The 14,939-nt window shown below is 42.2% G+C and overlaps 1 protein-coding gene and 1 long non-coding RNA gene across 2 annotated transcripts; one reads left to right on the forward strand and one right to left on the reverse strand.

The window, feature by feature from the left end:
- Positions 1-372: 372 nt before the first annotated feature.
- On the reverse strand, positions 373-8,413 carry krt99 (keratin 99). Its single transcript, XM_010889179.4, has 9 exons — positions 7,998-8,413; positions 7,336-7,464; positions 6,196-6,278; positions 5,828-5,984; positions 2,326-2,484; positions 2,057-2,182; positions 1,680-1,900; positions 1,119-1,177; positions 373-900 (listed from the first exon to the last, which is right to left on the reverse strand). Exons 1-9 carry the CDS (start codon positions 8,301-8,303, stop codon positions 737-739), a joined length of 1,404 nt encoding a protein of 467 aa, XP_010887481.2. The 5' UTR covers positions 8,304-8,413; the 3' UTR covers positions 373-736.
- Positions 8,414-9,373: 960 nt separating this feature from the next.
- On the forward strand, positions 9,374-14,656 carry LOC109616128. Its single transcript, XR_002197195.1, has 3 exons — positions 9,374-9,543; positions 9,652-9,714; positions 14,600-14,656. It is a non-coding gene; the product is annotated as an uncharacterized LOC109616128 (long non-coding RNA).
- The last annotated feature ends 283 nt before the right edge of the window (positions 14,657-14,939 follow it).

Consider the following 14,939-nt stretch of genomic DNA (forward strand, 5'->3'; position numbering starts at 1 on the left):
GGCCTATTCAGCTGTTAACCTTTTAGAGAGCAACACACTCTCCATTATGAAATCAGTGTCCTGAAAAGCACAGAGAACTAGATTTTCTCAGCAAATAAACATAGCATGTTTTGTCAGAATGGTTCGCCTACAAAACAAACGTATTTGCATTAAGCATGACTCGTGGTCCTGTAACTATACAATGGAGCTAAAGTTGCTTCAAAATGTCCGATGACGAGAGGATTTTCTTAATGCCGCTTACGTAACTGCAATAAAACAAAATCTGTTTCTATTTACTACTCAACCCCTTTCACCCTGTAAAATAGACCACTGCTGGCCATAGATGTTCAAAACATGACCCCTGGTGGGGATGAACGGAACTACAGAACAAAATGCCTTAAAGAAATGTTTTATTTGACTTTTGATGCAGCCTTTCAACAGATATACGGTAATTGCAAGCCAAGTCATGTACCTCATTCGGTAAGAGCATTTGGTTTTGGTTTAAATTCTCACAGTGAGAGGGGAAATTTGAAACATGATGGAAAAAAACACCAGTCTACCTAATCCTACATCCAACCCCAAGATTAGAAAAACATGAATTTTTTAAACATGAATTGTAGATTAAGTTATAAAGTTGGTATTGTATTTATTTTAACTGCAATTTAAAAAAAAAACAATTCCCTATTCATTTTTGATTTTTTCAAGGGAGAATTTCAGGAAGGGTGGGAACACAGCCCAGATTGGGCTTGAACCCGAGTCACTGGAGTTCCATGGTCCTGGTAACCTGGACTACCATATCATCTGGTCTTTTCAGGTCGTTGACATCCTGGATCTTCTCATCAACTGAGGTGGACACCACCTTCCCATCCACCATATCCTCCACTATCACCCTCACTCGCTTCTGCATGTGGGGGTTGTGCTCTGTGGCAAAAGGCACACAGCAGGAATCCATTAAAGAATAAATCAATCATTAATACATTTCTATTTTGTGGCCTGGGGTGGTTATGCAGTCTAATCTGCAGCCAGGCATATGTACTCTTTTCGTAAAAATGCTTACAAATATATAATTTAAAACATTTTTAATGGGTAGGAACACTTGATTCTTTTATTGATTCTTTTTTATCAATAATATTGATTACCTTCCACCACTTCCTCTTTCCGAACCACAAGCACCTTCTTGCTCCCCTCCACTTGCATGCTGGTCGTCAAACAGGGAACAAACATTTCCATTCAGTTGAACTAATCACATCGGAAATCTGCAATCATTTGCAATAATAGGCTTCTGTCCATCACTGATCTCCCAGTCCCACACTTGCAATGTGACAGCTCACGACAAGCACAGTGATCACTGCACTGTGGTATGAAGGCATCTCTAACAGCAGCATAAATGAGCGCAGAAAAGAGTCTTGCATTTATTTCTGTATGTATTTAACCAGGGAAGCCGACTGAGAACCAGTTCACATTTACAATAATGACCGGGCCGATTTATTGTTGCATCGCATATTTCTGGTCTCAGTCTGTCTCTCTCTCTTCTTAACCGTCCCCTCCCACCCTCTCTCCCCCCTTCTCTCCCCCTTTTTCGTCTCCTCAAACCCCCGATAACTCCAACTTCCCCCCTCCCTCTCTCCCCTACACACTCACACCTCAATCCCCAAATCCCTTCACCCCCATCTGTCCTCCCCCACGCCGACCGGCCTCACCCGAACCCTTCGCCGTCCAGCAGGCGCCTGTACTCCGCGATCTCCATCTCCAGCCTCATCTTGATGTCCAGGAGGATCTGGTACTCGGAGGCCTGCTGCTGGATGCTGACATTGAGCCGGCGTTTCTTTTCCTCCAGGGCGTCGATGCGTAGCTGCAGGTGACTCAGCTGGACGCTGTAGCGCTCGGTGACCTCCGCTACATTATTCTCCAGATACCTTTTCTACATGGGCGTGTACATGTTTGTGAGTGGTGAAGAGAATGGACACGTGGCCCTTTAAGACCGAGGCGAAATACCAGTTTAGGAATTAAGGTATTGTGCAGAGAAATTCAGTGTGTTGGGGGGGGGGTACTGGTTCCCAAGTGTTCGGCTGAATACCTGAGTGAGCAGGCTATGTAGTTCAATCTCCAGGCTCTGGTAGGTTCTCTTCAGCTCGGTCACATGAGAGTGAGAGGTCTGTACCTCTGTGGTGCTGGTGGTGATCTGGGTTTGGAGATCCTTCACCTGACACACACACACACACACACGTACATACTACAGTCAAATGCATAGTTGCTTGTCTCAGAATGTGTGATTAATGCCTCCCGCCAACCACACCGTAGGACCCAGCCTCACACCTCGGCCAAATTTCTTAGACGCGGTCTCACCTTTCTCTCAAACCATGTGATGACCTCCTTCTGGTTCTTGGCGACAATGCCCTCATACTGTGCCCTCGTCTCCTCTAACACCTTGACCAAGTCCACTTGGGAAGCACAGTCCATATCCACCGTCACCGCACCACTCTGCGTCCGGATCAACTGCATCTCCTGGAACAGAAGTGAAGACGGGGAAATGTCACCATGTGGTATCTAATTCTATAGAGGGGACAGGGAAAATAACACGAGACCAGTGAGCTACTGTACATTTTAGTATTGATAGCCGTGAAGTTGCCCTAGGTTTGTGGCAGTCTAGGAAACCCGGTTCTTGAAGTAAGTGAACGCCAACTGCATTCATAGACTGAAAAGGTAAGCCACCTGGCAGAAAAATGTGTGGGTGAACATTGCCTCCTTGTGGACAAACAAATAATGATCACAAGTACACAGTAAATTAAACAGTGGCAAATATCACAGCAAGAGCCACTGTACAAACAAAAGGAACAAATGGGGTTACCGTGACATTTACTCTTCAGCCTGAGGTGGTGTCCCAAATTACCATGAACACCAATCAAAATCAAATACATGTTATTTCATTTTCTTAATTATTTGATTTAACCAACTGTAAGCCATTCGGGATTAGGGATCTCAGTGGGACCATCATAATATCAACTAGATTAACATTTCAGCAGCTTTTGTTGTTTGACAACGCAATTGCACTGCTTTGATATAAGCATGCAAACAGTTAGGTTTCAGTTTTTCTCTGTATCTTTTAAATATTTGATTACAATAAAGTTATAGTGTAATGTCGATCAGCATAATGTTATCCAAGTTTGAAATGTCTAGTTTGTTTATTGGCAGGCTTGATCAGAACATTTGCTTTAGCATGTCGTTATGAATAGTTATCGAGACCTTAGAGAAGCTGTAAGAACATAGAATGGCCAGGAAGCAGACATGTAGTGACAGTTGCAGATTCTTATGTACACAGCCCTGATGACAACCCTGATAATCCTGTACATTTACTAAGGTCTGTTGAAAATGGATTTTCAGAATTTGGTTTTTGAAAAGAGATGCTTCTCAGCAGGCAAAACTGGTTCCTATTTTAAAAATAATATGCAGCTCTCCCCATTCAGTAATTAAAATCAAAGTGAAAATACAGCTTCCTAAATGAGCACAAATACAAAATGCCACCATCCCAAATGAGCACAAATACAAAAAGCCACATATCAGTCAGTGCCATTACAAAGGTTTGTAGACTATAATTGTGTACAAGAATCTCTTGATACAAGGCATTTGCACACTCCTTTGAAAAGTTACAAACAAACAAAATTGTTTGTAAAACGCCTTGAGAGGCAGCATATGAACATAGCGAGAATAAGTAAGAAGATTGCTTTGTTATTTTTCTCTGTGAAATCCGAGGAATATCCCCTGATTTTTACTTATGTTTAAGCTAATTCTTTAGGCTCTTGTTTTACATGGTAATATGAGTGAGAACACATCTCATGGAGCAATTAGGGTTAAATGCTTTTTCCAAAAGCAGATTGACAGATTTTTAATTAATGCCTGGAAACATGAAAATATCAAATATGCGTCTCAAGAAAGGCATGTGAAAGAAATCCTCTCTCAGATAAAATAATGTTCATTGATCATTTATGACCATATTTTGACTGTTAATTCTGCTTTTTGCCAGACTGCATAAGAGGGAATGTCTCTTACTGACTGACTGACTGAATCAGTACACCTTGTTAAATAGCGTAGCGGGTTAGAGAAGCGGACATGCAAACTATAGGTCCTGAATTTGTATCTCCTCGCAGGCAAATGTTTCTGGTGGATTTTCGAAGTACGCAACCGTGCATGTGTTTTGGGTCAGGATAGACAAACACATTTGCTTGCAACAACATACAGTAGTTATGTTAAAGTGAGCCTAAAACTGTATACGGCGACTGTTTCTTGCATGGAAACGTTCCTCTTCAGTTTCGCTAGCAATTGCTAAATTCTTAATAAGAAGTTACACTAAACAAAATTATAAACGCAACACTTTTGTTTTTGCCCCCATTTATCATGAGCTGAACTCAAAGATCAAAGAATTTTTCTATGTACACAGCCACCCGGACAGCTGCTGCAACAATCGGTTTGCATAACCAAAGAATTTCTGCACAAACTGTCAAAAACCGACTCAGGGAAACTCATCTGCATGCTCATCATCCTCATCTGGGTCTTGACCTGACTGCAGTTCGTCTTCGTAACCGACTTGAGTGGGCAAATGCTCACATTCGATTGCGTCTGGCACTTTGGAGAGGTGTTCTCTTCACGGATGAATCCCGGTTTTCACTGTACAGGGCAGATGGCAGACAGAATGTATGGTGTTGTGTGGGTGAGCGGTTTGCTGATGTCAACGTTGTGGATCGAGTGGCCCATGGTGGCAGTGGGGTTATGGTATGGGCAAGCGTGTGTTATTGACAACGAACACAGGTGCATTTTATTGATGGCATTTTGAATGCACAGAGATACCGTGACGAGATCCTGAGGCCCATTGTTGTGCCATTCATCCACGACCATCACCTCACGTTGCAGCATGATAATGCAAGACCCCATGTGGCAAGGATCTGGACACAATTCCTGGAAGCTGAAAACATCCCAGTTCTTGCATGGCCAGCATACTCACCAAACATGTCACCCATTGAGCATGTTTGGGATGCACTGGATCGGCATATACAACAGCGTGTTACAGGTCCTGCCAATATCCAGCAACTTCGCACAGCCATTGAAGAGGAGTGGACCAATATTCCACAATCAACAACCTGATCAACTCGAAGGAGATGTGTTGCACATCTTCGCACCAGATACTGACTGGTTTTCTGACCCCCCTGGATCCCCCAGGGGGGTCAGAAAACTGAAGTTTGAATCTATTGTGAACAACGACATTTATTTATTTTATTTCCACGATTCTCTCGTCGTTTCACTTGATGAAAAAGTTAGTTATCGTCACCTTTATTGTAAGTTATTGTATCAATGTCATTCACGAATGAAAGAAAAAACTAGGATGTTGTGCCATGAAAGAAAAAAATACGTTTTTATGCCATAGCTTTGGCAGACTCGACAAGCAATTGCTCAATTCCTATGACCAGTACAGTAAGTTAGTAGATACTTGTAAAGCCAATTACAGGGTAATAAGCTGTTCAAACGGCCAGTGGCCGTTCAGGATAGACACAAGAGGCTATACTGACAACCCTCGAACGTAGAGCTCTGTGGGGTAATGGTTAGCGACACAGCCTTACACATTGGCGACTTGGGTCTCAAGAGGGTAATACTTTCTATTGCGGGCCTGCTGAACTAGGCTTGGCTGGTGTCTTGTTATCAATAGTTTCTGAAGACAGGTTGTATAGAATATATGGTCAATTTAATACATTTATTAGTATTTCAAGAACTTAAAAATACCATTTAAAAATGTAAAAAGACCAACTTATCATTGTCAAACAACAAGGGTTATGACCTTGATGGTAAATGAGGAAGTTACCTCGTTATGGTTCTTCTTGACATAGACCAGCTCCTCCCTCAGCCCCTCAAGCTCCATCTCCAGGTCTCCCCTGGCCAATGTAAAGCTGTCCAGGTCTCTCTTCTGACGAATCACATCGGCTTCCAAGGTCATACGCATATTAGTCTCTGTCTCTAACCTACCAAGGTTGACAAGAGGAGACCAAAAACGTGATTCCTCTCTCCAGAAAAGAAACAAAAACAATACTTGCCCCATCAGGTCCATAGCCTCTGCCTAGCCCTTTAAGCATGTATGTTGATCTGGGAGGATTTGGTCCACTCCATCTCAAAGCTATTGTCCCAGAGTTACATATAAAGAGGTTGTGTACAGTACATAGAAGGTGCACTTACTTCATCCTGAAGTCGTCAGCTGCAAGTCTAAAATTATCCAGATTCAGCAGCAACGCTGAGTTCTCCATTGACCTGGCATGTATCTGAGGACAGCGAGACCGCCACAGTGAATGAGTACAGTGCTTACGTCAACTATGCTGTATTAACACAGACATCCCAACCGGCAAAAAGTCATTTCAGGGAGGTATCCCGAAGCCCCAGCCCCAGCACACACACACGCAAGGTCTCTCGCTCCCTCTCCCTCTCTGCCGTGCGCGCGCTACACGGTTTGAAGCACAGTCTCTGTCTCGCATGCGCGCCCTTGATCACTCGTTCTAAATTCAGGGATATTTTAACTCATTTGCGGGCATCAGGGAGCCTCTATCAATATGCGGGAGACTCCCGGAACTTCCAGGAGACTTGGGATATCTGTTAACAGTTCATTCCACTGGTGTAACTATCGGGTGCAGGGGTTGTAGCTGCACCCAGGCCCGAGGTGGGTGGGGGACCGTGCCTGACTTTTGTAATAAATATTTTCTTATGCCATGAAATTAGATGGCTTTGGCAGACTCTCTAGCAATTGCTAAATTCCTATGACTATTCCAGTAAGTTCGTAGATACTGGTAAAGCCTATTACTGGCTAATACGCTTTTTAAAACGGCGGTGGAACTTAGTAAGAAACGTATGTAATTCACGAATGGCCAATTAACTGTTAAAACGGCTAGTGGCACATGCACAGTTCCTTGTGGTAGTAGTTAATAATACAGCATTTCACGTGGGCTACCCGGGTTCGAATCTCGAGAGGTAAACGCTTTTTATTGCAGGCCGACTGAACTAGGCTTGCCTGGTTTCTTGTTTTTATATGTGTTTATATTAGTAAGACGTCGGCTGTGAGATAAATCTTCGCCAGGATCAGCTTCAAATGCGTATGTAGCGAATCGTAATTTTTCGTCCCGTGGGGGGATGTAAGGACAGATTGCATCTCGGCACGGCGTCAACACGCAGTCGTTTATTCATAGACAGAAGACAATGGGAAACTATTATGCAAGTTTATTTAATGTGCTATTATTTTTTATTATTATAAACACCTGTTCAGACCCTCTCAATCCCAAACCATCCCCACCTCTATTATTCCTACGCAAAGGCTACATCAAGATGTACCTTGTCGCGGAGGTCTGTGATGGTGGCGTAAAACTTCGTCAGGTCTTTCTTACAAGCGGGTGATCTCGCCTCGTAGAACTGCTTAATCTGTAGCTCCAGCTTCCGATTGGCCTCCTCCAGAGAGCGCACCTGCGTACACATGAAAGGGAGTGAGTAAATGCATCGCTTTGTGTCTCAAATAGCGGTAACTAACCAAATAGCACCCCTGTTCCATATGTAAGTGCGATGCATTTGAGCAAAGCAGGTGCTTTTGGGGAGTCTATCACCCCCTGCAAGATAATCCTCAAAACATGGCAAATATTGTCATGTCACCATGTATTTAGAGACGTGCTTTGACAATTGTAATACTGGCATGTCCTTTCAGAATGACAGGACTTTTCCAACCGGCTACAGGCATAGAAAAGCTATGCTGTTCCTTCTAAACAGAAATGTAACGATACGATTTAAAAAAAAATGTGCAGTCAAAACATTGAGAGTACTTATTGTTATTATATTTATTGGATTATCGTGTGGGTTATTTAAATTTAAATGACTTTTTCGAAGATTTGTGACTAATATGTGTCTTTAAACAATTGTCTGCCTGCCTGGGTCTACGCGCGCCTCCACGAGAGTTACCGAAGTGTAACAGCTGGGCGCGCGGAATCTCCATTCATCTTTCTTACCTTGTTTAAATAAGTGGCTAAGCGGTCATTCAGATTCTGCATGGTTTGCTTCTCATGGGCAAATATGTCCATTTCGTTAGCCCAGTCCATCGAGAAAGAAGATTTCGAAATGCGGGTGCCATATCCCCCCGCACCCCCGTAAACACTTTGCGTTCGACTACCAATCGGGGCTACCGCCATACCGTACCCACCGCCTCCAAACCCGCTGGAAATCTGCATTCCACCTGACGAACTATAAGCACTCGAGCCGAGAGTGCTGAGTGAGCTGTAGCTACGGGTACCACTGCACCTGGTTACGACTGACATGGTGAGTGGTAGTCTGGGTCAGTCTGGAAGTCTGTGGATGTGTCCTGGGAGGCTGAAGTGCGTTCCTCTGAGTTGGACTCGAAAGGTAACCCCCATTCGTATCTTAGAGCTTCTTATACAGTTGGAGTAAGCCTGATTGAATAGTACAACGTCAGTACTATTCACTGGAATCATGGGTGGGGGAATGTAGGCTTAATTGTTTATGGGTGGGTACAGCAGGACTAACAACAATGTACCAAGTCTCACGCTTGAGATTCCCTGGAAAAGTCTTTGGGGTGTTTTGTAACGTCCCATGCTATCAGATAACCATTTAAATGTTGTTGTTCACAGAAATTGGCATTATTTATAACATCTTCAGAGCCATTGTGTCAAATATTTGCATACTAAATATTGCGTTTGCTATTATTCTACCAAAATGAAATGTAGCATTGCACCAGTGACTTACAATGATTTTGAATCATTATTTCAATTTGAAAAGATAGATAGTAATCCTTCTCGTGTAGATCCGGGGTTCCCAAATGGTGGGTACATTTTTTGATTGCGGCAAGGGTAATGTTGATGGCGGGATGGAAGTAGCGTACGAAGTATACAGTGGCCCACCCTAGAGATTTTGGCTTATATCAGACCAAGTTACTTTAATTCCCTGATGCTCAGTTTTTCAAGAAAATTTGGGAACATTAAGAGATAAAAAATTAAGTAAAAACGAATTGTTACGAATCACAAAGAATACAGTGTCCTACGGAACCCTTATTTTACATCTAAGGTCGTTTGAAATTTTTACGAATGATTGTTACACGCGTCCCATCAATCTTGCTGAGAGGAAATATGACAAAATGTTACGAAAACACTTGTTTTTAAAAAAATTTAAAAGCATTTAAAATGCCCTCTTCTCTACAAATATATAATAACGTAATAAAGCACAAGAGAAGGACGTGCACTAATAGACCCAAGGGGGGGTGGAGCCCATGCCCATTTCCCCTCAGACTCAGCGCCCTTTTTTGTTCTTCTGTGCCGCATTCTATCTGCTTGTGTCGCGTCACTCGAGCAGGTGGGCTTGTGTCGTCCGTATGCCTGATGCGCATCGTAGAAGCTGACAGATGCATGGGGACAACATTAGCTCGGCTGCTGGCATAGATCCTGAGGAGAGCTTTTGTGTAATTTCTGCCCATGCCCCTCGAATTGTGCACAGCCATGTATAAGAGGCTTATACATGTCTCACTTGCCTCTTGTCATCACTCTGGTACATGATCAATTCTACAATAACCTTTTTACCTTTTAGACCATTCTGTGTTTAAGGCTAGCAAGTAATTGAGAATCTTCCAATCATGCCTTCTCAATTTGGCCACAGAGTCTGACACATCCACGCCTACCTCCTGGAAAGCATTCCTGATCTGCCAGACAGTTTTTGATGGTGAGTATTATTTGCTCCACTCTGGATGTCTTAGTTGGTCTTCCAGGTCATTTGCCGTTGATGACATCACCAGTGCTTTTTTGTTCTTTGCAATGTACTAAGTCGATTTTGGATTTTACCATGTGGGTTTTGACACAAATAATGTTTTGTCTGTTTCTGGTCTTTTGACTTTTGTCTTGACACTTTGGTCCAGATGTTGTCCAACATGGCAACACGGTCCAAAAATGTTTTTACGCCTATAATTAAATCTAGATTAAATTTATTTTGCATGCTTTAATGATACAAAAAACAAACTCCCTGAAAGTTTTGTACATACTAACATGCACATTTGCCCCTCACATAGCCCTCAGCCCCCCAGCTTTAAAATCTTACTATCCTTACCTGATTTCCTACATCAAAGATAATACATTCAATTGTTATGTAATACAATTCTCAGAAAAATGTAGGCACATTTAATCTACTACCATGATGAACAGATGTTTGCAGGTATACATACCTGCAAACATAGGCTACAGCAATACATACCTGCAGTTACAAAACCTCACTGGTAGCTGCTGTTGAACTCGGATCATCACTGTCTTCCCCACCTTTCTCATTTGATGCTGCCATGCTGCTGCTTCTGTCATTGTAATGTTAGGTCTACTTTTAAACTTCTTATTGTTGCTGCTCAACAACTTTACTAAATATGTTTGTCAAGGGCACATTATATTTGTTTTTTCATTTTTTGCTTTTCTTTTTCTATTTGAGCCACAGCTAACTATCTTCCAAATTCAGTTCTTTAGCTAACAAGCCTCCAAGATCTAGTTAAACCCCCAAGGTCACCTAAAATGTCTCATGGAATCATAAAACAAATACAATGCATGTTTTTCACTTCAATGTCAGCGTAAGTATTCTCCTAACTAAAATGAATTTTTTGGGCAACCCTCTGATTACCTGCCGTGATGCCACGTACCCTTTGAAGCTCTGCCCCTGACCCCAACAAGAAACAGTTGTGTGGTCTATTGTCCAAATATTTTTGGTACCATAAAATTTGAGGACTATAGACCGGGCTGGTTCTAGGCATAAGCAGTCGCTTAGGATGAAATGCCCGCGCTTCTATCCAGGCCCAGACCCACAAAGCCCAGTACTGCCACCGCTTATATACAGGTGCTGGTCATATAATTAGAATATCATCATAAGGTTGATTTATTTCAGCAATTCCATTCAAAAAGTTAAACTTGTATAATGTATACATTCATTCCACACAGACTGATATATTTCAAGTGTTTATTTCTTTTAATTTTGATGATTATAACTGACAACTGTAGGGATATTTTCATAAAATGTTATTTCACATTAACTAGACAGAATGTCTCATGTGATCACCTGTATATTAATTGAGTGTTAATTTATAAAACATTTAACCAGGACTCATATTATTTTCCCAAACAGTTTAATTGTTAAGAGAGAGTGATGAACTATTGTTCCCATGGTCAGTGCAATGAGTGGTTGTTGTTATCTCATATTGAGGACAGAAGGACTTGTAGCTTGTCCTTGACTGTCTTGGCAAAATCTTGGGAGGATGAGTGAGCCCATAGATCAGGAAATCTTTCCATTTCAGAGAATATGCTCAGTCATGAGTAGTGGCTGGGGGAGCGAATCCCAGAGGGTTGTGAAAAACATTGATGGAAGATTCGAGAAGGATCCATCCAGAAATTAGCATAATGGGAGGACCTAATATCATTGTATAACCATACTGTATAAAAATGTGTGTTTAATGTTTGGAAGTCGGTTGTTCTGCAGACCAACATGGCTTGGTTCCTCTGCAGATCAGCACAGCTTCATGACGTCAATAAAGTCTACTTTTGGATTCGAAGGCTCCTGAGTCTTTGCATCTTTTTTTGTCTGAAGTGTTTTCCACAACACAACTAATGAAAACCCCAAATTCAGTATCTCAGAAAGTTTGAATATTGTGAAAAGGTTCAATATTGAAGATACCTGGTGTCACACTCTAATCAGCTAATTAACTCAAAACATCTGCAAAGGCCTTTAAATGGTCACTCAGTCTAGTTCTGTAGGCTACACAATCATGGGGAAGACTGCTGACTTGACAGCTGTCCAAAAGACGACCATTGAAACCTTGCACAAGGAGGGCAAGACACAAAAGGTAATTGTTAAAGAGGCAGGCTGTTCAAAGAGCTCTGTGTCCAAGCACATTAATAGAGAGGTGAAGGGAAGGAAAATATGTGGTAGAAAAAAAGTGTACAAGCAATAGGGATAACCGCACCCTGGAGAGGATTGTGAAACCACATCCATTCAAAAATGTGGGGGAGATTCACAGAGAGTGGACTGCAGCTGGAGTCAGTGCTTCAAGAACCACCACGCACAGACGTATGCAAGACATGGGTTTCATCTGTCGCATTCCTTGTGTCAAGCCATTCTTGAACAAGACACAGCGTCAGAAGCATCTTGCCTGGGCTAAAGGACTGGACTGCTGCTGAGTGGTCCAAAGTTATGTTCTCTGATTAAAGTAAATTTAGCATTTCCTTTGGAAATCAAGGTCCCAGAGTCTGGAGGAAGAGAGGAGAGGCACATAATCCACAATGCTTGAAGTCCAGTGTAAAGTTTCCACAGTCAGTGATGGTTTGGGGTGCCATGTCATCTGCTGGGGTTGGTCCACTGTTTTTTCTGAGGTCCAAGGTCAACGCAGCCGTCTACCAGGAAGTTTTTGAGCACTTCATGCTTCCTGCTGCTGACCAACTTTATGGAGATGCAGATTTCATTTTCTGACAGGACTTGTCACCAGCACACAGTGCCAAAGCTACCAGTACCTGGTTTAAGGACCATGGTTTCCCTGTTCTTAATTGGCCAGCAAACTCGCCTGACCATAACGCTATAGAAAATCTAAGGGGTATTGTGAAGAGGAAGATGCAATACGCCAGACCCAACAATGCAAAAGAGCTGAAGGCCACTATCAGAGCAACCTGCTCTCATAACACCTGAGCAGTGCCACAGACTGATCGACTCCATGCCATGCCACATTGCTGCAATAATTCAGGCAAAAGGAGCCCCAACTAAGTATTGAGTGATGTACATGCTCATACTTCTCATGTACATTCTTTTCAGTTGGCCAACCTTTCTAAAAATATTTTTTTTGTATTGGTCTTAAGTAATATTCTAATTTTCAGAGATGCTGAATTTGGGATTTTCATTAGTTGTCAGTTATAATCATCAAAATTAAAAGAAATAAACATTTGAAATATATCAGTCTGTGTGTAATGAATGAATATAATATACAAGTTTCACTTTTTGAATGGAATTACTGAAATAAATCAACTTTTTGATGATATTCTAATTATATGACCAGCACCTGTATTTTGTCCACCCCCAGTTGTTAATCATTAACATCACTGCTCATAACATTGTGCGGAGCCTGTCACATAATGCGCCCAGTGCACTTGGAAATAAATTGTCTGGGAGCAGAGCTTTCTCTGCCGTGTTATAATTCTACCTCTTATTTTGGGCTCAAACATGAGGGCGAATCATTTCTTAAAAACAAAAGACTTTGATGAGTTGCATTATTTTTTTTAGAAGTTTTAGCACCCCCCAATCTTTGACTGATTGGCCCAAAATAAAAAGTAAGAATTATAATGATCTGGTCCAGGTGAAAGCACGAAGGAAGGAACCAGGCGCAGGGTTTGCAAATCAGGAATATTTATACCTTAACGAGCTGCACATGCAGCAACACGTAAAAATATAGACACTGCTTAAAAGCAGCAAACAGGTAAGATTGTAACGGGAATATCCAGTAAGACAGACAGTGAATATCAGCCTGCTGCTCAACCAATATTCATTACACCAGAGCTCTAACTTGGTGTCAGAATTCTCAATATGTGACAAAAGACAGGGGAAACAGAGGTAACAAACACACTTAATGATTAGGGAACCGGGAATGGGTGTGTGCAATAAGACAGCACAGTCCGGGTCTATGTTCAAAATGCAGTGGGTTGAGGAACGCTAGCAACTCAATGGGCCAGCGACGACAAACGCTGTGGCTGTGGCGGGCCAGAGGAAGGAGTGGCCATGGATGGAGACGCGACTTACCCCAAACTCACTGAATAGACAATGATTAGAGCAGACGTCTGCAGATGAGTAGCGTCCCCCCAGTTTGTCATTAATGTACATTTACTTTACGATGTTTGAGGCTGGAATTTAATCACGCCTGTATATTTACACTCCCTTTGTTTGCGAACTGCCAAAAGTAGACACACTCATTCTGAAAAGTGTCATGCATCAGTCTGCTAGAGGAGTCTGGGGCTGAGATCTTTACAAAGCCGAGGGAAAGCCTAAGTTTCTGTAATTATATTTGGCCAAGTTAAAAATCATCTGCTGTGTAAGCCCTGCAGGGCAGGTTAGGCTGAACTGAGTCCTGCCTCTTCACGTAATGATGATGAATGAATTGTACCGTGTCAAAGTATGATGACAGACATATCTCCAGGGCCATTTCACCTGAACAAAAATCATCAGGGATGAATAGCAAACAGTTAACCAGATTTTTACCTCTAAACCGCAAGAAAGTATCGGCAGTTTATATGCTGTGTACCTACAAGACGACATGACAAATTATCCACATGCATCGCTATGTAGCTGATCCCCATCTAGACTTAGGGTTGTTATCTTCCTAAGTGTTGATTGAAACCTTACAACTCCCCTTTTCAACCAGTAAACTGCATATGAGTAAACCACCTAACCGGGACATTCTTCAGTGACTCAAAAGGTTGAAAAGGAGTTTTAAACTTAGCTTGGCTCTGTGTGAATGGAATGTCTGGGAAACCAAGAAACTATTTGTTCAAGGCAATAGCGTGACTAGACACTAGCTCTACTATTTTCTTTGGGTCTATTATAGATAAAGACGTGTGTTCTGCTTCGATGAATGTGAGATACAGTAGCAAACTGCGAAAGGGTGAGTCTTAATTGTTTTCACCCTTAAGAAATGTTGGTTGGAATGCGTATGCCTGGGGTGTGGGGTTGGTTGGGAGGGTGCGAGACCCCACCTTAACTAAAGGTTACATTACAACAGTTACCGTAATTCCCTGTTCATAACCTGCACCGCGTATAAACCGCACCATAGTTTCATGTGTATACAAACCCGAGTATTAACCACACCCATATGTTAACCGCATTAGCCCAGAGAATTATGACTCGTACGTACATTGTACAGTCATATTAAACATCTGTCATAGGGC

The sequence above is a fragment of the Esox lucius genome, chromosome 9 (assembly GCF_011004845.1).
Source record: "Esox lucius isolate fEsoLuc1 chromosome 9, fEsoLuc1.pri, whole genome shotgun sequence".
NCBI classification, from domain to species: domain Eukaryota; kingdom Metazoa; phylum Chordata; class Actinopteri; order Esociformes; family Esocidae; genus Esox; species Esox lucius.